A 25,377-nucleotide genomic window follows, 5' to 3' on the forward strand; every position below is an offset into this window, starting at 1 on the left:
AGCTGACATTTGTGTTTTTTATCTTAGCCATTCAGACAGCAGTAAGATGGAATCTCAGAGTCATTTTGTGCAGCATCCATGCTACTAAGTGTACTGTGGTCCTGTGGCACCTGTACTACGTGTACTACGGTACTACGCCTGTAGCTAATACCTGTTCTAGGGATGGTTAGTGAGCTGGGAAAGGGGCTGGAGATTTAAACATGTGCACACACAGACAGAGACACAGGGACACAGGTCATCATTGAGTGCTCCAAGAATACCCCCTTTATTGTGTTCCAGGGAAGCTTATATAGGGATCCTTAACTGATAGCCACACCCTATCCAAACCCACCAGAAACCACTCCACTGCCATCCATAACTCCTGAGGGTCTCGTGATCAGAACAGTTGCAAACACAGAAAAACAAGCTGTTTTGCTCAGAGCAGCTGCAAGGACAATACGTTGTTTACAAGAAATTCAGGGTCTGGGGGTCCACAGCCTCTAATAAATTTTGATTTGTATTCCCCTGGTGGCTAAGGATGTTGAACGTCTCCTTAAGTTTTTCTCAGTCAGCTGATATTCTTCTGTTGGGAATTCTTTGTTTAGATTTGTACTCCATTGTTTAATTGGATTGCTTTAGTTTAATGATATCTAGTTTCTTGAGTTCTTTGTATATTTTGGAAATCAGTCCTCTTTTGGATGTGAAGTTTGTGAAGGGTTTTACTCATTCCATAGGCTGCCATTTTGTTCTATTGGTGGTGTCCTTTGCCTTACAGAAACTTTGCAGTTTCATGAGGTCCCAATTACTAAGTTGTGTCCTTAGTGCCTGTACTATTTGTGTCCTGTTCAGAAAGTTGTTTAGTAGCAAAAGCCACATAGTATTGGCATTAAAAAGCAGACGGTGCATCAATGGAATCTAATTGAAGACCCAGATGTAAATTTACACATTATGGACAACTGATTTTCAAAAAGAAGTCAAAATTATGCAATAGAAATAAGGAAGCAACTTCAACAAATGGTGCTGGTTTAACTGGAGGTAGCATGTAAAGAACACAAAGAGATCCATAGCTCACCGTGCACAAAATTTAAGTCCAAGTGAATCAAAGATTGCACCATAAATCCAAATAGACTGAACCTCAGAGAAGACAAAGTGTGAAATAGCCTTGAGCACCTTGGCCCAGGAAATGATTTTTCTTTCCATTTTACATTTTTCAAGATGTAAAGAAATGGATTTTGTAGTTTGGAGGAAAATAAAAATTCTATTCTTTACTTCTTGTCATTCAGGAATATTGAAATCTCAAACTTTGAATCTGAGAGTCATAATTCTCTAATGGCCTTCAGTGTTATTGCTGTCACACATAGGATTTCTATAATGTTTGTACTAGCCTTGGTTATTTTCTTACAGTATCTATAATTCCTTCCCGTGTTCATTTTATTTTTACTTTTTGTATGATAAAACACAAATAGGCTTACCAGAGGAAATAATTTTAGTGGAGCACGACCATTACAAATTAATTGAGTTATTGATGCTACTGCTTTTGATGTTACTTATTTTACCTGCCCTTATACTTAGAACACAGACTATAAAATTTTAACAGTGGCTTCAATTCAGATGCCACCTAATATCTTCATTAATTTCTAAAGAAACTCCTTCTCTTACAGTTGGTTAATGTTCATAGCTTTTTATTTTTGTAAGTCTTGGAAAATTGTGGAATCTTTAAAAAGCAACATATTTCTGTGCCAACTAATCACTTGAATGCTACACACAATTTTCCAGAATAATTACTGTTTATTGTTAGGAAAAATAGCTAATATCGACACGGCTATGGCACGGAAAGGACCTCAGATAAGCTGGAGACGCCAGCAGCAATCACATGCTTTCCTTATGCTCTCGGAAAGTCTCAGATGAAGTCCAGGCTGTGAGCACTGTGAGGATTATATGATTGCACAAGATATGTGGATGGAAGACTTTTAGATTGCTTTGCCTGTGTATTTACCGTTATTAAACATTCTGATGACATCCTGTCTGCCCTGTGCACCCATCCTAGGAGAGTAAAGCTATAGGACAAAAATATGGCATGCTCAGACCCCTTGGGAGAGTCATCCTCAAGTTTTGTATTGGCTTGGTTTTGAAGTTCTTAATTTAGTCTTGTTTTTTGAGATATTATCCTTGTTAATTCTAATCAGGATTTAACTCATTTTTAGAAAAAAGGACATTAATTTATTGTAATGTCATTGCAAATATCCTAAATGCACAACTGTAATTTCACATGTCTCTTAACTTAATATCAGTTAAGTTCCAGTTTAACCATTTCTAAATTGAACATTTCATAAGTTGAAAATCCATTTTCTGTAAGGGATGGTACACCATATTTCAGCACCATGGTGTGCTGCAGAAAAGTAGAATTTTTCTCATGATGCCATGGCTGATGGAGGGCTGGGTGCACTCTACTGAGCAGCTGTGTAGAGATAGCTAGCCAGGAATAGTTCAAACTTTCCCATGGAAGCCAGTGTATTTAGCGCATCTTTGAACACCTGAACTTTTCTTGGTTGCACTGCAACTGTGAAGTAACTGATGATCTCAACCAGATTATTGTTAACAAATGACTGCATTTGCCTTCAGTATTTTTCCTGTTTGTTTCTTATTCAAACAATACCAATTTAAAAATGCTCGCCCGAATAAAGTATTTGCCTAAAATAAAGTTGCCTGAATAGAATAAAAGCACACTCATTATAATTAATTATGTATGTTTTTAATTTTTGGTATGGTTACTTTTTAAGCTAAAATTACATCCATGCCCTTGTAGCTCATAGGATATTCAACTAGACTGTAGTATTGTACTGTACACTTTTATTTAATGGTTTACAATCTTCTCTCTGGATCCGTAACTGGCAAAATTGACATGTACTCAAAACAAAACTGAAGGCATGTTATTTTTCATTTGCAGATTGGACCTACACATCTAGATTATGATAATACCATTTTTGCAGGAATGGACTTTAAATATACATTGTTTGTAAGAGTCTCTGATGAAGGAACTCCCGTGCTCTCAAGTAAAAAATTGTAACTTCAATATCTTAAAATAGTTTGAATTAAGTAAGATAAATAGCATCTTAAATATTAGTTCTTAGATTTTTTAATAGTTAAAATGCTCTAACCATATGTTATAATAATGAATTAAATAGTTATCCGTAAATTAGCTTACTTAGCTCATGGATATTTCTATTTAAAAACTGAAAGCCAAGATAAAACTAGAATTAGTTTGAAATAATGCTTCCCAAATGTTAAATACAGAACTTTGCAGCCACTTGAAAATTATTTAATATAATCTCCCTATAATATTTGCATGTTTAAAATATTGAGCAAGGAATCAGTTTATTCTACATTGTATAATATTACAAACTTGTCAATAAAGTGCTTTTGTGCTAAACTTAGTTTTCAGTACTCTATAACTAAAAGTAAATAATTTACTAATAAAACATAAATATGTTTGTGAAATCTACACAAATAATATATAGTATATGTTTGCTTTGAAGAAAAAATAAGAATTACTGAAGAGGACATAGCATCGCTCTATTTACTCACATGAACTTTCTCTCCATAGCAATTATTAGAATCATATTAAGAGTGAACCGTATAAATGAATTCAATCCTATTGGGACTATGATGTCATTCACCTTCAGTGTATTTGAAAATAGCCCAATTGATACACTAGTTGGAAAAATTACATATACCGATGAAGACTGGCCATTTAACAATGTACAATATACCATGGTTGGAGGCAACTTTGGAATACCACCCAAATTTTACATCGAACCAGATACAGGTAATTGTAAAAGCAATGATATTAGTTAATAACAAAAAGGAGAATAGGTTTTTCTCCAGGGCCAAGCCCCTGATAGGTTTCCTAATCCTAAGTGGTCAACTTTAAACACATGTCCATGCAGGTAACACTAATTGGATTCAGTAGATTGTATACATACAGATGTATTTGTGTATATATGCACATGTGTATATGCATATAAATCTATATAAGTGCAATATGTAAGTATGTATTTATGCGCAACAATAATAGTTATAAAAGAAAAGGATATAAACTCGAGAGGGATATGGAAGGAGTCAGGGGAACAATAGGGAAAGGTTTAAAAGACACTAACAGTGTACTCATGTCTGAAACTCTGAGAAGTTAAGATGAAAAATAAGCATCTCATTTGGAAGGCAGCTTATTCTGATGAAAACTTTTCATCAGAAGCCTTCCCTTGAGCCATATAGTGCTCACCTTGCTTTGTTAACTGCATCCATAATTCTTAGCCACCACAGAGGGAGCACTGAGTCTTTGATCTTTGATATATTGAAGCTCAGAAAGCCTTCGCACACATGTTCTTCCAAATGCCTAAGAAGGTACAGTAGGTGACTAATGCAGGAATTAACATCTGGCATGATTCGACTGTGGAAGCAAGGATATGAAAGTGTAACAAAAATCAATTGTATCGTGTAAATTCTATTTTCTACTGTAATAAAGACTTCATTTCTATAGGTTATAATACGGCATTGATTGAGACTGTTAAGTGATACCTAGGTAACAACCTTTCCCCTGTTTTGTTTTAGGAATGATAAAGTTGTTGGATTCCCTAGACAGGGAAGCAGTTTCTCAGTATAAGATAGCTGTGAGAATCACAGATGTGGCCAATGATGCCCTCCCTGACCCTCTCAGGCAGAGAAGCGCTACTGCTCAGGTGACCGTTCATGTTCTGGTAAGGATGCTGGAGGTATTTTTGACACTTAAGAGACAGACTTACTCTTAGAACATGAAGAGAAGGGATAGTTGGGAATGGTTGGTAGAGTCTTTCGATGTTGACCTAAGTTCACAGTGATATGTGTGTTCTCACTACTTTTTAACTGCAATGAACAATGATAAAACTGTCAGTACATGCAAAATACTGTGTTAATGAATCACAAATCAGAATTTGTATGAAGAAAGAGTCTGGTATCACAAGTTGCACTTAATTTATTAGAAATATAACTATATAACAAAATATTTTTGTAAACAAATAAACATAGTTAAAAGATTTTGGAGGCTACTCTGATGTACTTTAATTTGGGTATTTGTTCATCTTAATGTATTTTCCATATCTTTCTTTTGATGTGGGATTACCTTCATATTTTACATAGTAAAGGCTAACATATCAGTCAGAGTTTCATAGCATGAAGTATAGACACAAAGACTTTTAAACAATCAGTGTGAGAATATAGTTGACCTGACGTGTTTGAGTTTTACATCAATACAATCAAATACATCACTTTTATTGGTGGAAGTGTGCAGAAATATGAATTATTTTTTATATAGATAGAGCCAGACTCCCCTTCTTTCAAGCTATTGTATTCTTTTCACTGTTTGAGAACTGTAAGATTTTCTCTACCCTGGATGGCAGTGAAAAGGCAGGAATTTCTAAACAAATGATGATTTAAAGCCGCAGACGTTGAGTAGAGCCTTTGCATAATGTTTTGAGGTGAATATTTTCACATGTGCTGTGGTGGGCTGAACCTCTCAGTGGTGCCTATGGCATCATGCTGTAATTCCCCACTACAGCCTCATTATGACTGGAAAATGCAATAAACCGGGCCAAACTCTTTTTAGAGAGAAATTTAATGAAGTGACTTTAATGCTTTTTACCATGACTCAGGATGTAATGAACTAACGAAACTTCTGGATGATACAAGTTTCCAGAAATACACCTTAGCCTACTCAAACATGCAGTTTCTTTATTGGGAGAGGACCGAAGTGAGAGCACTTCTGTACCTGCTACTGCCGTTGCGTTCTACAGGACATGCCTAAGATCCAGTACTGAGGATTGCTAGATTCTTCATTGATGGGGCACTCTTATATCTTTCTTTATTGGAATTAGAAAGATACAATCAGGTAAAAAAAAATACTTGGTATCTTGAGATCAGGCCAAGATTGTACATTTCTTAGAATTGCAAACCCTTTAAACTGAAAATATTCCAGAGGATACTGTTTGAAAGTTACTAATATTTTATTCAGAAAGACAGTGAAGGCCAAAATTTCTAAAAGCACAGGTTTTGAAAAAGTTCCTTATTTTTAACAGAGACTAAATCCCATAATGAAGATAAATGCAGTTGTGTTCTATTACTTAAATCAAAGCATAAGAATGCATCTATAATTTTGTCAGGATGAACTAACAAAAATCTGTGCTTTTTGTGAACTGAAAACTTAGTGTTCTTTTAAACTGAATGGCCGTACACACCCAGGTTTCTAGGTTGAGTTTTGATCTCCAGTGTGATTTGTTTGGTGTTATTTGCATTCGTACTAGGAGGTCGTTGGGTAAGTGAAAACAGGAAGGTGGTGTCCAGTCTGATGGGATTAGTATACTCAGAGGATAATGATCTCTGCAGGGAGAATACTTTCTCCACTCTGTAGACGTCCTGAGAAAATCCGACTGGAGCAAACACTCGCTGGAACAGATGCCCCAACAGATCGCTGTCTATGACTGCTGAAAGTCGATTTCTGTTCTTTCAGCCAGGCAGGCTTTTGTATTTTGTTATGGCAGCCCACGGAGGCTTGAAAAAATATTTGAAAGATATAATTTTAAATCTACATCCTTAGAAAACATATGGATAGGTAAATGGAAGGAGGTTAAGCAATGAATTAGTATATAAATAGGTAGAATAACTCAACAACTCATGTTGGAAAACTGATAGAAGGAGCCTATCCTCGGAGCAATAAAATCCCTAAAAGACACCATTCTTGTCTCCCAAAGACCAAAGTTTTGTATCCCTAACACTCAAGGTAAGCAAATCAAGCTGTATACCAATAGCGTGCCTGCCAGAGTCTGAAGCAAGCCAAAGTCGAGGCTTTGAATCAAGTAAAAGCAAAACAAAGTAAAAAAGAAAAAAAAATCCCCAAGCAAAAATCATCTCATGGTATGATCATATATTGTGTATTACACCATAATGTACTTGCTGACAAGAATTTGCACACAAAACTGAAGACTGTTTTGTCTCCTGCAAAGAGCGTGATCGATTTCCTCGGAGGATAGTTTCTAAATCATCACTGTCTTTCTCGTGATTCTTTTTGAAGGAATTGTTACCAAACATATGCCCTTTGTTTCCAGACATAAGTACAGCGGCTCTCCCAAGCCAGATGCATGCTCCGCTTCTGGAACATGCAAAGGTTTGCCATTCTCTTTACATCTCAAATAATAATTGAATAATGGCTAAAAGAAATGATTGTCTGCAAAGAGTAGTCTCAGGCTCAAAACTCATTCTGTAGGAAGCCATTAGTCTAACAGCATGCAATGTCCACACAAAATTGGTGTGGCTTTATGGGGAGCTACCTGTTTAGAAGGGGAGTTTTACTAACTTTTCTTTTAAACAGAAATAACCCTCTGAAGTGGGAAGGTTTGCACATACATTGTACGTTTCTGCTAGTGAAATATATACAGAGATTATATATATATATATATATACATACATACATACATACATACACAGAGATCTTTAAGTTGGATCTGTTAGCTCCGGAACCTGTGAATCTGTATGATAGGAACTATATGCCCATGTTAAGTGGGAACACGCCATCTCATTTCACTTATACCCATTGTTCCTGCAAGGGGTGAAGATTTAAAAAGCTTAACTTGGGTTTGAATTCCAGCCTTCCCGCTTACTATTGGGGAAATAGGACAGGCTATTGAAACATTTTAAACTGTTTCTTCATCATAAAATACTGAGGATACACTATGTAATCCCTCAGCATAACTGAATTTTAAACATAACTCTCTGTAAAGCACTCCAAGTCTCGTAGCGAATACTGTACACATCTTTTGTAAACAAACAAGGACCACTCCGCAGATGGAGAAACACCCCATTGGCGTTGTTTTTCTATTGGCACAACGTATTTTATCAGGATGAGATTTTCATCATTTTTTCCATAAAATAAAAGCTAGAAACTACTTAGCTATGACTGATAAACATGTTTAAAATGTTCTTGATTTTACAGATTGTGGATTAAAGCTAGAGCAGAAATGCTCCTCATCTTGGGTACCTTTTAGAGCACGCGGTTCCTTGAATTGTTTATGTTAATAGGAAACTTAAACTGTAAAAACTATAAATCAATACCTTTCATGCGCTAAGAATGGCAGAGTTTGGGGGGATTTTAAAATATAGCATAAAGAGCTAACCTACTACAGATTTTCTTTATAAGTTGTGTAACATCACATTTGGATGGGAAAAGGAATTTAAGCTGAAGGAGACAACAGAAACACCAAACATCGTGGTGGATACTGAGCTGGATAGGAATCGTTCTTTTCAGTGTCCCCAGGTTTCTACGTGTGTGTGTGTGTGTGTGTGTGTGTGTGTGTGTGTGTATTTAGATCTTTCTGAATTAAATTATAACAGAGTAATTTTAATTTATTATGTTCTTAAGCCCTTGAAGACAGAAATCTTTCTCATATATCTTTTCTCATTATCTAATTATCAAAGTATTTCCTTAAATATTTACCTACAATAGTATATATTGGAAGTGTGGCAAGAAAGTTTGAGTAGAATAAATGCCCCGAACCCTAAATGTTATCACAAGAAGGAGAATATTAGAGCTAGAGAATATTGAACAGAAACGTATTTCTTCTCCCATGTACATAATGGAAACTCAGACCCACCCCATCACTCCTTAAGACCAACTGTCTCCAATAAGCATTCTTTCTGACTTTCATCTATTATTTTTAGTGAAAAACTTGTTCAAGTTATGATAACTCAAGTTTACCATGTATAATTATATTAATACAATGTGTTTCCTTGATTATATACAAAAAGCAAATGCACCAACATACATGGGGAAGATTTAAGCACGTATATTTGCACCTCTCTGTCTATCAAATAAGACAGAATCTGATGATTACTTCAAATAAAACCATGATACAAATATGAACATAAAATGCTATTTCCTGGCTAGCATTTAAAATTCTGCCCAGAGTTAGTTCATCAGCAAATGAAGGTTAGAATTAATCACAAACATGATTCCCTACAAAGTATTATAAAAAGGAATGAAGGATCTTTTAACTAACTTATTCTTTGACAATTTAATCCATGTAATTTTGATTACATGCCTCTCTCCATCATCTTGTACCTCTCCCTCCCACCATCTTCTGCCCCGAGTCTTCTCTTATCTTAGTGTCATTGTTTAGTTGTTTTTGTTTGTTTGATTGGTTCTTATTTTGTTTTTATTTTGTTTGTTCGCTTGCTTGCTCCAAGCTGATCCATTGAGTTTAATCAGGGTCTCTTATGTGGGAACAGCTGCGAATGTACCTATGGAAGCATGAGTAACACAGCAATGATAAGTACCTTTCCTCTAGTGACCCTCCACTGCCATTCATAACCCTGCACAGGACAGGGATCTAGACCCCCTCTTCTATCTATGACCGAATGTTCGCAGGATCAGTCTTGTGAAGGCTGTGACCGTAACTGATGCAAATTTGAGTATTCAGCCATATCATACTCATAGACCAGCGTTTACTAGCTATACTTCTGATCATTTTGCCCTCTATTTTTTGTGTGTTCTTTCCCAAGGTTCGCCCTGTGTCTTGGAGGAGGCTATAAGGATGTCCCATAGAGCACACAACACTTACTTGTTCTCTGTAACTCGAGCAACCATGAGCCTCTGCATTAATGACATTCTCTGCAAAGTTCCTTTGATCAAGGCTGATGAAAATACTAGTTTACAGTTATAAAAATAGATATTTAGAAAGCAGTTTAGCCATATGTCCACTTAATAAAACAGAAGTATTCAGTTCATCTCTTGCTTTTATGATTTCTGAAGCCATGGGCCCTTGAGCAAGTCCACAGTAACAGACATGAACGTATGCCTAGGAAGAATGTTCCCTGTCCAATCAGAAATCAAGAGGTTATTCCCATAGCAGTCACCTGACTATTGTGTCAGTAAGCCTCTCTTGCTTAGCAAATTGCTGTTGTAGTACACAATGTCTAAGACTGGGGAAGACCTTACTGTTTCTCCCTCCAAGCTGCCTGAATAGCAACTTCCAGCCTCAGGTACAGAAGGCTTCTCATTCTTCTGCAGTAGGGCCTTACCAGCTAGTTTGAGTAAGAAACCAACAGAAATGACCATAATTTGCATGTTTTTTGTTTATTTATATTTTTTCCTTCTTGTAGATCTTGAGCTCATGTGTAGATGCAGATGTGTGTAGATGTTGATCTTAGTGCCTCTCTCTTTCTCTCTCCTTTGCAAATTTCAGCATTATCTACTAATTTACTGGGTATCTGTTACAGTTTTCTTTATTAAATATATGATTTTCAATAATGTTATGAAGTGTTCAGTTTCTGTATGTTTCCTGATTTGCCTAACCCTATCTGTACACCTTATTTTCTTCTCCACCATCTCTATTCACAGAGCATGTGTTCCACCCCCAATATTCATTTCAGCAAATTAAGAACAATGAAAACATATATAATACATTTGAAAATATCAACTTGGATATTTGTTTTCTAAATTGAACTTATAAAATATTAGTTTTATATATGTTAGTTTTAACTCTTTCAATTACATGGTGGACTTAGGACATTGGATTTATTTTTTTGTATTAACTATTTTGTAATAATGCCTTGACATTTGTATAGCTATATTGAGTTTATGCACTAATTAACTCTAATACTGAATTTAGTTGATGACTTCTGAGTTTTCTAGGGCTTCCAAAACAAAGTGACAGGAACGAGGTATATTAAAACAGCAATGTATTCTACCTTTTGAGTGTTGACATCTCAAGGTGATAGTAAGCAGTGTTTTCGGAGAATGTTTTAGGGAATACTATATTCTAAATTTTTCTTCTAACTTCTGCTGAAAGACATTAATATTCAGTGTTATTGAGCTCTGAAACATATCATTCCAATCTCTCTCTTTTTAATCTATGTTCTGTCTTTTTATATTTAACTTTTTCATATGATATATTCTGAGCATTATTTTTTCCATTTCCCAACTACTCCTGGATCCCATCTATCAATCCAGTTTATGGTCTTCCCACTCCATCTCTCTATATTTCAAAAAAGGAAAAAACCAAAGACTTAAAGCAAGAAAAAAGAAAATCAAAACTAAATAATGAAATTTCTTATAAGAAGGAAGGACATATTGGACTAAATTCCAGCATCATTCCAACATGATTTCAGGCTGTATCACTTAAGAATACAAAATGAAATGTTTTTGGAGGGACAGAAATCAGCCTACATATTACATATGCCATCATAGTCAACTGCTGTATTGAAAAGGGAGTTTAAAATAATATCAAGAGACATGACTGGTGGCCTCAAATATATAAATATCTGTGAACACTTTAAAAAGGCAAAGTTTGTAGAATTTTTAAAACTAGGTGACTGTCAATGTCCAAAGAAAACAATAATGTGTTCAAGTTAAAATGAAGCTTTGAATATGTATGCATTGAATGTCAAAAATTATTTAAGCAATTATCTCTAGAACCTCGTGGGATATCAAAGAAATAGTTCTAAAATCTGGGGTGACTAGATTTTGCTTATCCAGATCTTGCAAAGAAAAGAACATTGCAGAAATTTGCAGAGAGAGAAAGAGAGAGAGAGGCACTGAGATCAACTATATACCATCTATGGTTACACAGTGAGCACAAAAAGGAAAACGAAGCAATATAAATAAACAAAAACATACAAATGATTAGATTTCATTTTTTATTATTCCCATCAAACAATATTTGGATACTTAGCATTTACCTGGTGATTGGATAAATAAATTGGATAAATTTCTCTTATAAGTGAGAAATTAGCACCTCTCAATCTTGAAAACATACGCTCAAAGTACTATACCATCAGCAAAATGTTTTTTTTCCTAAAGAGAAGATATTTCTGATCCTTATTGTATCCTATAGGTTCAAAGATGATATAGAGAAATGCTGTGCCTTCATAAACCATTTCTTGCATTCAGAGCATATAGAGGCCCCTGTCTTGTTTGTAATTGAAAATATTATCAGCATTCCTGTCTAGGTTTTGGACAATAGCGGCAGGAGCACTTCATAAGAATTATATATTCTATTTATGAAAAGGAAAAAAATGAACTTAGCAAAATTACTTGTAAGATACAGATGAAAAATATCAGAAAAATGACAGACCACTGCTTTTCATGAATGTAGATGCAAGCATCTACAGTCAAATATAGCAAATCATTTCACCAATTTGCAGAGATACTCATACATCATGATCATGTAATTATTCCTGGTATACAAATATAGTTGAATATTTTTATAATCTATTATACCTATGTAATATTTATATTATAGGTATTATATACTATATGTCTACTCTAGACAAGTCCAATTGGCACAATTACACCAATAGATGGTGTGGTGGTTTGGATGTGTTTGAATGTTTAGATCATGTAAAGTGGTACTATTAGGAGATACATCCTTGTTGGAGTAGGGGTGGCCTTGTTGGAGGAAGTGTACCAGTATGAATCAGGCTATAAGGTCTAATATATGCTCAGTCCACACCCATTGTGACAGACTTCATTTCTGCTCCCCGTGGGGTGCCAGTGTTTCTATTCTTACCATTTAAATGTATATCTATTAGTCTTTCATTATAGTTTTAATATTTAAGTTTGTGTGATCACACTGTTGGGAAGATTGTTTTATGCTTACTTCCACCTACAAACTGTTAGTAAAATATCTGCTCAAGATTTTCATTTCTGTTGTCATTCATGCCTTGCTAAACTATCTTTTGCAGTTTTGGACTATGTTGGACAATAGTCTTAAAGCAGGCAGGTCTCTTACAAATATTATCTCTCACCCTGTAGCTCTTCTTTAAGTTTTTGGACATCACCTTTGAGAAGCAAAACTAACGACTTTTGGTGAAGCTCGGTTGGTCAGCTCTTCCTTGTGTCCCATGTCCAGGCTGTATCTTTAAAATTGGTACTAACAGTACCCCTGAATTCTTCTACAGTTCCTAGGAGTTTTACTTTTAGATGTCAAACCACACAGAATAAAGACTCTCAAGAGCATGAGGTCTTCGCCCGGCCTCACTCCAACGCTACTTACTGTAGATACTGTCTTTGCTGAATACTTTGGCTTTGTGCTATTTATTTCTTTGTTTTTTCATACTAGGACACCATCTTCATTACTACGGATTTATATTTTTTTTTGAGCCAGCACTTCACACAAAGTGTTCTGATATCTACAGCATCTCTGTTTATAACCGTTCAATTTAGAACCAAGTGGGATGCTCTTGAGTAGGTGAATGGATGCTACTTATATAAGAAATCATGTTTTAGGAAAGATGCAATAGGTACATACTATTGCAATTTTATTTTAAGGGCTAAAAATCTAAGGAACTTATTCTTGAAAACCCAAGATGACTTTATTAAAATAAATGGGGCTGTATTCTGAAAATAAAGAAACAATCTGCAGCTTAGTTTTGGAAAGCCAAGGGGACCTGCGACAGACTGGGACCAAGGACTGCTCAAGAATCCCCAGTAGTGTTACTATTTTTACTTTGGTTTGATCCTTGGAAGTCGGCCAGACCATAACAAAGCAAGTTCCAGGTTATGATTAGCAGACACTCTTGTGTTGGCTGCAGCGCCACTTCTCTGTCTGTCAACATCCATACCATCTTGTATTCGAGCAGCGTGGCAGACATATAACTACCCTTGCCGTGGAAACCAAGATTCCTCCTGAGATTCTGAACACTGGGATGACAGCAACATTGGATGGTCTACCCACAGGAGAGCTTTTCAGAGGCTTCTCTTTCTTCTTTGGCCAAAACAGGAAAATGCAGAAACAAACCCTGAAGGGGACTGCTTTTTATTTCTGTTATTTTTTACACTGTAAATGAGCTTAATTCCATTCCAATGTTGCTGTTGTTTAATACGAACTACTCTGCTTGTCATTTTTCCAGCTCAGCAAATCACCATAGCAACAACAAAAAGAAGGGTGGGAACTATATTAATTTGTTGTTGTTGTTGTTGTTGCTATTTGGCTCAGAAATGGTTAGAATGAGTTTAAAAGAAAAAAAAAGACAAGAAAATCAGGTCTGTGCCCACCTGGAACAAAAGGCTTCTTGAGTAGTGAAAGCCCAGACTGAGGCTAGAGGTAGTGTGTGCTTAGACCAAGGAGATAACATGAAAACAGTCCCTGGGTGTCCTCTGGGACTGAGGATGTACACTCAGAGTCCAAAATCTCAAGAACATATGTTTTACAAGGGAGAAAGCCAACATACAAACTTTCTTGTAAGTACTACAAATACCATATGGGAAACTGATCCCATAAACTAAGAAGAAAAACATAATAAAGGAATGAGTTTTGAATCCCACTGTGCTAGTTAAGGGACATATTCCAGTCTTTTATCTTGACTTCCAAAAAGTATGACTGAATTGAAGTGGGGGATCTGACAAGTGTTTCAAGGACCTTTTCTAACTTTTCTTGCAAATCTTACACAACTTCCTACACTATCTTGTTACTTGCAAAAAGGAAAATTGAGGAGAGAGAGAGAAAGAGAGGGAGAGAAAGGGTGAGACCAAGAAACAGCAACAGAGGAAGACAGAGACAGAGAAAAAGCTAAGGCATACATTATTAGATTTTTGTATTATATAAAATTTTAATTTGTGTTTTCTTTTTCAAGTAATGCTGTTAAATGGTAGCAAATTTAAGTTGCAGATGACCTCCATAGGAACATCAAAGAGAGCGTTGTTTCTGTTTGGAGAACTAGCCCCTTGCAGATGAACTTTTATTTTTCTTTACCTATTTATTTTGTGTGTGCCTACATGTCTGAGCATGGCACATGCCATCATTTCCGTGTGGAGGTCAGAGGGACACTTTTGGGAGCTGGTTCTCTCCTACCATGTGGTTCTGGGGTTTGATCTCAGATGCTCAGGCTTAGTGGCAAGTACTCTTACCACCAAACCATCTCCTTGGCCACATAGTTTGGAGTTATTAAAGGAAACTGGATATCAGTGATTTTATCATAAACTATAAGAAGCATGAACACATACGAAAGTAGCCTATGTTTCTTTAGTCTATTTTGTTTTGTTTTTCAAGACAGGGTTTCTCTGTGTAGCCCTAGATGTCCTGGAACTCGCTCTCACAGACCAGGCTGTGAGAATTTATAATACACTTCTCATTAAGGTTCGCCAACTTAAGACTAGGACAAATCTGAAGTCAGAGAGGAAAAGAGCTGTGTTCTCTTGAGCAGAAGCTAACAAGACCTTGCTGAAACTGGGCTTCACACTTTATCTATCCCTGAAGACTCAAGACCGCGGAGGGAAAGCCCGCAGGATTAGTGCCACTGTCCCGTTAGTGCCAGTCTAAAGGCCTGAGAACCAAGATTGGGAATGGGGACATTTGGATTAGTTTTGAACAATCAAAACTAAGTAACCTGGAGCTCTCATGCCCAACTAAAGTATGAGATGAGCCCCTGGCCTTTCTTCCTAACCTGAGTCTTCAGTGGATTGAATAACATCACCCTCATGACTGGGTATTTCTTATTACATATCTTAGGATATGTTAAACTCATCTGTTAAATTCACTGACACACCCAAAAATGTCTTCTTGGGTATCAGAAAACTCTTCACAATTTTCCCAAGGTGGTTGGATTACTTTATACCCATCTATGAAGTGCAAGAAATCAATTTCATTCTTTCATCATTTGCTGCTATCACTATTTTATTCTAACCACTGGTGTTTAGCTTGCATTTCTTCATAGCTTTGTGATGGTCACTGACAATTTACAGTGATATTCATTTAAATGACAAATTGGCTGAGAGTTGTGAATACACCCAACTATTTTTTTTTCTTTGGTTTTTCGAGACAGGGTTTCTCTGTGGTTTTGGAGCCTGTCCTGGAACTCGCTCTTGTAGACCAGGCTGGTCTCGAACTCACAGAGATCCGCCTGCCTCTGCCTTCCAAGTGCTGGGATTAAAGGCGTGCGCCACCACCGCCCGGCACACCCAACTATTTTTATGATAATATTGTTCTGTCATTTTTGTTTATTTCTTTTTCTTTCTTTTATTTTTTACCTTTTAACTCATATCCTTATATTTTTGCCTTTAAATAATTTTCTTGTAATTTTATGGTTTATGATTTAATATTATTTTTGTATTTGTCTTTACATTCACTAGTGTTGTTATTATATTCATAATTTATTCTATTATCTTATTTAACACATTACCAGCTATGCTTATATTTCCTTTTCTACATTTTTCTCCATTTATGATGACCTTTTTTTCTACTTGTTTTGAGTTACATATTACATTTTTCTCAGTGGCAAAAAATCACCCAGGAAACAATTAAGAAGGCATGAAGCAAATTGAAGCCCATTTACAAAAATAAGCAACATTTAATATAAAGGACAATATATTTATACTTTGTAGACATCAGTCTGAATATATTATATCAATAATCACTTTGCTAACTAAAGTAGACATTGCACTATTGAATATACAATATTCAGAATCCGATTAAGAATTAAAAAGTAGCAGACCAGCTACAATGGTCCTAAAAGGAATGTAAAGTGTTTCCAAAGTAGTGGTGGAAATAAAAAGGCACCTCCTCAAGGCACAGTAAGGGAGGACAATGAGATGGCACTGTGAGATGATGACACAGCCTCCTTTTTGGATAGAAAACACCTCAGAGTACTCCAATCATCTGTGCTACAGCCAGCCACGGTCAATGGAAGAGCAAAGCCTAGCACTCGGGAAGGTGAGGTGTTGTAATAGGATCAGTGGGGCTGTGTCCCCAGCACCCCGCCGCCTGCTATCTTATGCCCGAAATAACAACATACAAATTGTATTCATTTAAACACTGCTTGGCCCTTTAGCTCTAGCCCTTACTGGCTAATTCTGATATCCCAATCAACCCATCTCTAATAATCTGTGAGCACTGGTCTTACCGGGAAAGATTCAGCATGTCTAACCTGGCTGCTTGCTTCATCGCGTGCGTCTGCCTGGAAGAGGGGAGCATGGCGTCTCTCTCTGAGCTCACTTCCTCTTCCTCCCAGCATTCTGTTCTGTTTACTCCTCCCACCTATGTTTTAACCTATCAGGGCCAAGCAGTTTCTTTATTGCTTAACCAATGAAATCAACAGATTGATATATGACACTCCCACATCAGTGAGGTAGGCAGAATGGGAGTTCAAACAAAGGGAAAAAGATAAAGAATGCAAAGCAAACTGAGAAGAAGGAACCAGCCTGGTCTGCAGATTCAGAGGCAGCACTTGGTAAGACAGCTGGCTTGACCAGATACGTTCTACCTGGGCTACTCAAAGTCCAGGGGGCAGATAGGACATGGGCCATACTGGAGCCATCTACTGAGGAGTGCTACCTGGCAGTGAAGACAAGATCATATGGGACATTACTGGAATTGATGCGAAAATAAAAACATTAAAAGTACATTACGCTGAATTCTCCTCTCACATACACACACACACAGCAAAACACTTAGCCATATAATAGTAAACACAGGATGAAAACACAGGAAAAGGTTTCCTTCTGTGGGTATAGCTTGGTAGTTTGCCGCTAGGACTTTCCTGTGCTAAAGCGCTCGGGAATGTCAGGCAGCACAGAGGAGTCAGGGAACGAGAAGTCCAGATCTCCCTTCACAAAACATAAGAGACAATCATGGGTAATAATTAAAACCTTAATAAATTTCAGCATTAGCATCACTATTGAGAACTTTTCCTAACAACTTCAGTCTATAAACTTAAGTCTATTTTCATGTGCCTCTTTAATATACACACTATCAGTACATACTTTAGCTTTGGGGATTTTAATCACACTACGTAGTTTTTTTTTTATTACTCAAGCTTTTAAATACAAATGGACATGAAATTCTCTATGTTTAATTTAATGAACATCTATTTATTGTATGCATTCATCTGAGTGCCTGTGGAGTTGAGAGGACAACTTGGGAGTCCGGTCTTTACTTCTACCGTATGCAGTTGTCTTTTCTTTACTCTTGTTCTTTGGTCTTGCCCACTCAGTTCCCAGGTAAATACATGGAGACTTAGTCTTACTTGTGAATGACCAGCCTTAGTTTGCCTTGTTTCTAGTCAGCTTTTCTAACTTAACTCTGGGCTTTTACTATTCTCTATTATATATCTTTCTTTCCTTACTCCATGACTGGTTGTGAGCCTGGGTGGCTGATCTCTCGTGTCTTTTCTCCTCTATTTTTGTCATTCTCCCTTTTTCTTTTCTATTATTCTCTCTGCTTAGCAGCCCGCCTATCTCTCTCCTGCCTCTCTATTGGCCGCTCTGCTCTTTATTAGATCATCAGGCGTTTTAGACAGGCAAAGTAGCACAGCCTCACAGAGTTAAGCAAATGCAAGAGAAAAGAATGCAACACATCTTTACATCATTAAAGACATATTCCACAGCATAAACAAATGTAACACACCTTAAACTAGTGTTCCACAGCAACCCTGTGTCTCCCAGGGATAGAACGCAGGTTGTTGGGATTGAAGACCCGTACCTTTACCACTGCATCATCTTAGTGAGGCCCCTTTTATTTTATGTAAAAATAATGCGTTGAAATGTGTCTTAGTCACTTATCTGTTGATGTGATATGATTATCTGACATATACAAGTGAAAAGAGGCAGGCTTTGTTTGGGCTCACAGTTCTCCATAGAGTCCGTGATGGTGTGGAGTCAGAGGCAGGAGCTGACCACACTGTAGCTAATGTCAAGAAGCAGCGAGCTAAGAATATAAAATTTCTCACAGATGTGCCTGAAGGCTTCTTTTCTTAGAAGATTCTAGATTCCAGCAAGTGGACAATTAACAATTATTAGCTTACCATCAAGGTATGTCTACATAATACGGTTTCCATGACAATTTGTTTGTACTCCATCATTCTTTCCTTATTTCAGAAGTTTATATGTGATGGTTTCTCCTCTCTTGAAATAGATACATATATTTTAAAACTCAGGAAGAGCTAGCAAGCCATTTTATTAGAGAGCTTTTATGTTTTTAATTGCTTAAGTGTAAGTTTTTTCGGTTTGGCTCGACAAACCTCTCCGCCAATGCAATAATCCAAATCAGACCAAATCAAACCAAATTAGAAAAAGCCCAGGTTTAATGGATGCCAGTGCTCCCGGGTGACCCTCCGAGAAAACACAGAGAAACACGGGGGGGGGGGGGAGGGAGGGGGGGAGAACAGGGAAGACCCGTGTTTGTTCTCTGGGGGCAGTTTAAATAGCCTGTGGGAGTGGTCTTGACCCTCTCTGGGGAGGGGTCATTGTTTGGCAGGCTTTCTCAGAGGTGGAGTCTGGACTGCAGCAACTCCAAGGGGAGGGGCCTAGGAATGGAACTTTCCACCAAATATTCCAGACTCCTTGGATATATAGATGCCAGGGCGCCTGGGGTGACACTTGGACCCAAACATTAAGATCACACTCATACAAAAAAAGTAAATATGGCTAAGGGTATAAATTCTTTTCAACATTACAAACCTGTACCACCCATGACTATTTTTACCAAGTATTTTGTCCTTTCTTCCTCTTTTAATTGTTTTATATTTACATTTTTAAATAATTTTTTTGTCATGTTTTTTCCCTGCCACAACTCCTCTTAGATACTTCCTTCTTTCTTAACCACCTTACCTGGTATCTGAAATTACCTGGTATGAGTGAGAAGGAAATGGGGAACACGCAACAAACCAGCTTAAAAATTTATTGGGGGTGGGTACACAAGCCTGGTGAGGTCGGTGTGCAGAGAGAGAGGAGAGAGAAAGAGAGAGAGAGAGAGAGAGAGAGAGAGAGAGAGAGAGAGGAGAGAGAGAGAGAGAGAGAGGAGAGAGAGGAGAGAGAGAGGAGAGATAGAGAGGAGAGAGGGGCGTGGGGTCTGTCTTGCAGTGTGGTAGATATACCCAGTTTCCTTCATTGAAGAAATGTTCCCTTTTCCAGCAGGTGTCAGTTGTAAATAGCTTCTTGGTTAGGGAAGGGATTCTTATGACCAATTCCCCTTCAGTGCAGGGGCTGATAAAATAGACTTCCAAACCCAGCTCAAATCAGAAGGTGTATGGAAGGATATTATATCCTCATTAAGGAAAAAATCCACAAGGGGACATCACAATATGTCCCCAACTTCATGACTGATCCACTTATTGTTTCTGTTTTACTTTAAAATCTAGAGTCCAAATCATATTGAGTAAATGATCCACAGCGTCCTGAGTTGTCCAAATTTACCATATCTGTATTTAAAAACTTATTAAAAGATTTACTTACTTGTGTTTTCTAGTGTCTGTGTATTCATGTTTGCTTCTATAGACACACACCATGTATGCCTGGGTTCCCAGTAGATCAAAAGAATGTTCTTGATTTTCTGGAACCCCAGTTATCCACTAAATCCTATAGGTGCTGGGAACTGAACCTAGGTCCTCAGAAGAAACAGTGAAGGCTCTGAACTCCTGAGCCACAGCTCCACCTCCTGCAATGAATAGCTTGGTGAGCTTCTGTGTGGGAAGACAATCGCAGAGGCCCAAAAATGTGAGCCTATTTCCACATTGACCAAAGGTCGGAGAGTTGGAACTTACCTCTCGTCCATCAAGGTTATTGTGTTTCTACCTCAGACAAAGGTCCCACCTAGATTTAGACCAGAGAGTTCTGCTCTCTCAAGGTTATTGTCAACAGGCATGGTTAACAGCCAGACTTTGTATTTCAAGAATAGAGAAGTAACAAAAGTCTGTGGATTCCACTAAGTTCCGGTTCCCTTAAGGAGATAATTTGGATTCCACCCAGGGGGTGGTTTGCCTACAGAATGTTTTAGTCTGTTGTGTGAGCAGGACTTGTTTAGTTCTAGCAACAGAATGTTTAACTTTGAAGGTAGCGCCCCTCCCCCCCATCTTCAATTGGGATATTAATTTCCTTGTATCATGTTAATGCATGATACATTTTTTTTTTATTTTTTGTCTTACTCCTACCTTTTGGGGTCAGGGGTATTTTAAGCAATTGGAAATTAAACACAGGTGGTGAATTCCAGTACTCACTGGAACTTCCTCTCTATACCATTCTATATGTTTCTGTTTTATTTTTATTTGCGTCTTCATATTCTTTACTAATATTTTCTAAATCTCCATCCCTCTACCCTGGAAAGAGGTATTTTTTGTCAAGACTGGTCCTCAACAGACAATGTATTCTGTTCCAAGTGAAATAAAAGTGAAAAATATTGCTAAATTATGATTTATGTGTTAAGACTACATTTTATTTATTAGGAACTAAGAAAATTTAAATAGTATGGTTTATTTAATAATCACTTTAGGTAATCATGTAACAAAACAGGGTTTGAAAATGCCTTTCTAGATTACTCGAAGATAATTGCAACTCAATTTATTTCTCTTTAATTGGGAACAGGTTTTAAAGAACTTACCAAATGTGCTGGCTGTTTGTTTTTATTTATTGAAATTTAGTCAATAAATACATGTCATAAGATTTCAGTGTATGTTTGTTCCAGAATTTTGGTGATTCTAGTTTTTTAGTCGCATGAACAACTAAAGCCATGGTTTTGCTTTCTTGTGTTCTTTGTATTGGTCCAATTTCCATACAGAATAATAACTTAGTAACACGAACACGCTATGTTCTAATGTGAGGAGAGATCCAGTTACTTAAGAAAATGATGGTCTTTTGCCAAAATTAATTCTGGCAAGCAAGATTGGAATGATATATTAAATTCCAAGCCATAGGAACAGCAAGCACCTCAAAAATAAGAAACTGATGATTCAAGGTTGGCAGAGCACCCTTTGCTTAATTTAAGAGCGAGCTTAAAATCTGGCCATAATGTTGGAACACTAAGGATTTCCTTCTTCCAAAATGTTCCCAGACCTTCAAACTGTAACGGGAATATCAAAATGATTGTGGAGAACTACAGTCCCGGCAGGTTATTTAGAGATGAGCTGAGTCCACCAATAAGTGTGAGCCGTGTATGATAGTAACGGGCATTTGTAAAAGCATTTAGATTATTTATTTCTGAAAAATATTTGCTTGGCTCTGTATTTTTTAAGATGACATGTTTATTTTTTTATAATTGTTAATCATTTTTTATGCTTGCTTTTACTATGTTAAGAACATAGATTAATTTTTAAAGATAACCACAATCCTTCCAAATACATTCAAATCAATTTATTGATTCCTGTTCCTACCATTTTACTTTTCTCCTAGTAACTTGGATTATTCTGGTTATCAGTTCATAACTTGAAATTATAAGCCTTAATAAAGACAATGGTGCTCCTTAGCACCATCACAAGGCTTTTAGGCGTGAGCACTTGAAAATTAAGTAGCACTGTTTCATACGTGCTGTTCAGAAGGAGCAATTGCTGGCTCTAACCAGTAGCGTCAGCTGTCCAGTGTATACGTCTCATTTCACAAGCTAGTAACTCGAGGACAAGAGAAAGGTGAGGGAGTAAACCAGTAGAAAATATGTGTTGAAATAAAGGTTTACATTGGATAAAAATTGCAGAGGTGAGGAATCCTGTGGACATCAGCTTTGAATATTTAAATGACCATTATTATTCTGCGATCATAGAATCAGAGTCACTATAAGTCTCTCTCTGTGTGTGTATGTCTGTATGTGTGTGTGTGAGTGTATGTGTGTGTATGATGTATTTCTATAGTTCACTGGAAATTATCTAGGCCAACACTAGACACAATGAAAGTTAGAGAACTGACTAATTATACATGGTGATAGTTTTGAAATATGATTTAATCTGAGAAAATATCCTTTTGTTGTAGAATGTGAATGATGAGCCTCCTGTCTGCACACCACCACACTTAGAAACTCAGATTTATGCCAACTTTAGGGGTCCTTTCACTCGCCTCAATTGTTTAGACAAGGATTCCCCCCAGGATCATCTCAGCTATTCCATCGTAGCAGGTAAAGCGTGGGCATTGACATTGGTTACCTCCATGCTGTCTCATCAGAGTCTCACGTCAGAGGCGTTGAGACTGTTGAGGACATACCACAAAATACAGTTTAAACAAAAACTTAAGCAAGCAAATGAAAATGAGCTTTCATAATACAGTTCCCTTTGTTTTGTTAACTCGCCATTCTTAGGAAACACAGACAATCAGTTCACGCTTTGGAGAGAAGGTGCCGAGTCTCCGTTTCTGGCCACCAGTCAGGATTTCCGGTATGGTCTATTCCAAGGAGCTCAAGATGCAGTGACATTCCAGTTGCTTATTGAAGTCACTGATGAACTGGGTGGGAGTACAGCTAGTCAGCTGACGGCCACCGCTACAGCCATCATTCATGTGCTTCCCTGGACCACAGCCCAGCCAGCTTCTTCCAGAAGCACAGCTCCGACTACAGTGAGTAACACTGGCGACCTGTAATTCTGAAGGCCTTTGAATGAGGCCAAACGGGAAGTTCTTGAGCACAGTCATAGGAGTTATCCTGTTGTTTTGTCACTGAAAGACTTGAACTGAAACAGTTACATTAGTACATCCAAACTATTGTAGCTATTAGCCATCTGTGTTGAAGTGAGACAAATATATTAAACATGATCATTTTTGTAGTCTTTGCTGTTTAGAATTCCTAGTAGTTCTGGTCAATCTTTTTTAAAAACATTTACTTATTTATTTAGTGTACATTACAGCTCTGCCTACATGTATGTCTGTAGGAGGGTGTCAGGTCCCCTGGAACTCATACTACAAACAAGTGTAAACTGCCATGTGGGTGCTTGGAATTGAACCCAGGTCCTTTTGAAGAGCATCCAGTGCTCTTAACCACTGAGCCATCTCTCCAGCCACAGTGTTGTTTATTCATATCATAGTGTGTTTTTTTCTGTTTAAATCAGTACTCTGGATTAATTTGCTGTGGTAAAAGTGTCATTTTATGCTTAGAAAAGGCATTTGGCAGCTTCCTCTTTTAAGAAGCATTGCTGGTTAGGATTATAACAAAGCATTTTGAAAGAAACAGAAGCATCAGTCCTCAACACATTGAAGTTAGTAATTTTAATATAGTTTGTAAAAACTACACACTGTGAAATTATGGTACACCTGTTTCAGTAGTTGAGGCTGAAAATAAAGTAAGTTTTCCAGGGAAGTCTTTAGTTCTCCATTGTACAGGAAAATAAAAATGTAGTTCTTTTTTAAAAATATAATTCATATTTCTATGTAAAGAGAAAAAAACTTTTCAAGAAATAGGCACCAATTGTCCCAGGAAGAATATAATAAATAGCAAGGCAGTGATGCTGTAAGCTATTTTCTCTTTCAGGACAAAGAGTGTTGAGCATGTAGCTTAGTAAGAAAGAAGAAGATCATGCTTGGCATGTATGTAAACTATTGGAACACGGGAGGTCTTGAAGCTGAGAGGGCTGGGATTAGAAAAGACCTGAAATTGCAACCATTTCACAGCAGAGAAGATAAATCCATAGTGTTTGGTAGACTTTAATAATATTCAAAGAAGCATGGTCAATGTGGTAGAGTTGATTTTTTGTATGACTTCAGACAAGTCAAGTTGCGACAGCCACGCCTCTTTGCATATTTGTGATCTTACTAACATGTCTTTGATACAGTCTATGTAACAATACTAACCCAAAGAGACACACTTGAAAGAAAATAGTCATTTGTTGAATGAATTTAGAAAATATTTCTTGATTTCATATTTAACTTTTGTGTTAGCTGTAGAAAAACATAGTAATCCAAATTTTGCTATTCTAAATTTAAAGAAAATAAATGAAATTTTGATGGAACAGTACTGACTGTTCTCCCAAGTGTTTAATGAAGTGAAGTGAATTATTATAAAGTATTAGTATTTAAGAGTTCGAGTTTCCTTCCTATGCAGCCTTCATAACTGAACTGGTTTTACTCATTGATTGAAGCTCTGTCTTCTGCTTCAGGGACTCTAGTCATACATTTTATTCAGTTAAACTCCATCATTTTTTACTTTAAATATGAATATTCATCTGGTCATAAGCAATTAGTTTTTAGTCTCTCTTTCTCACTCCAGGATATATGTTCATAGAATTTCCACAAATATGCTGTGATTTTATCAGTCAGGCAAACATTGCCAAAAGCCTATCTTGTTGGTAATGCGGTCAGACGTTAGAGTAGCCTTCAAAGGGTTAAAATGCATTGTTTCTCCTTCCTGGGTCAATGTGAACCTCACCTCTTTGTTCTGAATCATTCTACTCTAATGGATCCTGCTCTTCTCTGAGAGATTATGTTAGCCTACATTGCTATTGGGGATAAATACGTCCATCCAAACTTACTTTTATATCCACATTTCTGCCACTCAAGAGGCTGAAAGCAACATCTAGCAAAGCAGAAGCCATTATAGTAAAATGTATTAGATAAAATAAAGATGTTCTACATGAAAATGTACAAGATTTTTTTTTTTTTGTAGTAGAGCTAAGTGGTATTGTAATCTATACACTTCCCTT

At 36.9% G+C, this 25,377-nt stretch overlaps 1 protein-coding gene across 1 annotated transcript in view; it reads left to right on the forward strand.

Annotated features, from left to right (window-relative positions):
• Nucleotides 1-25,377, forward strand: part of LOC121434708 (protocadherin Fat 2-like) — an 87,036-nt gene that overhangs the window by 42,510 nt on the left and 19,149 nt on the right. Inside the window, exons 14-18 of the mRNA XM_041633613.1 lie at nt 2,927-3,032; nt 3,584-3,805; nt 4,588-4,733; nt 22,727-22,868; nt 23,049-23,302. Coding sequence (XP_041489547.1) covers nt 2,927-3,032; nt 3,584-3,805; nt 4,588-4,733; nt 22,727-22,868; nt 23,049-23,302 — 870 coding nt within the window. The remainder of the gene's footprint in view (nt 1-2,926; nt 3,033-3,583; nt 3,806-4,587; nt 4,734-22,726; nt 22,869-23,048; nt 23,303-25,377) is intronic.

This window comes from Microtus oregoni, unplaced genomic scaffold (genome assembly GCF_018167655.1).
Source record: "Microtus oregoni isolate MIOR12 unplaced genomic scaffold, Mior012 000044F_ref0000062, whole genome shotgun sequence".
Lineage (NCBI taxonomy): Eukaryota > Metazoa > Chordata > Mammalia > Rodentia > Cricetidae > Microtus > Microtus oregoni.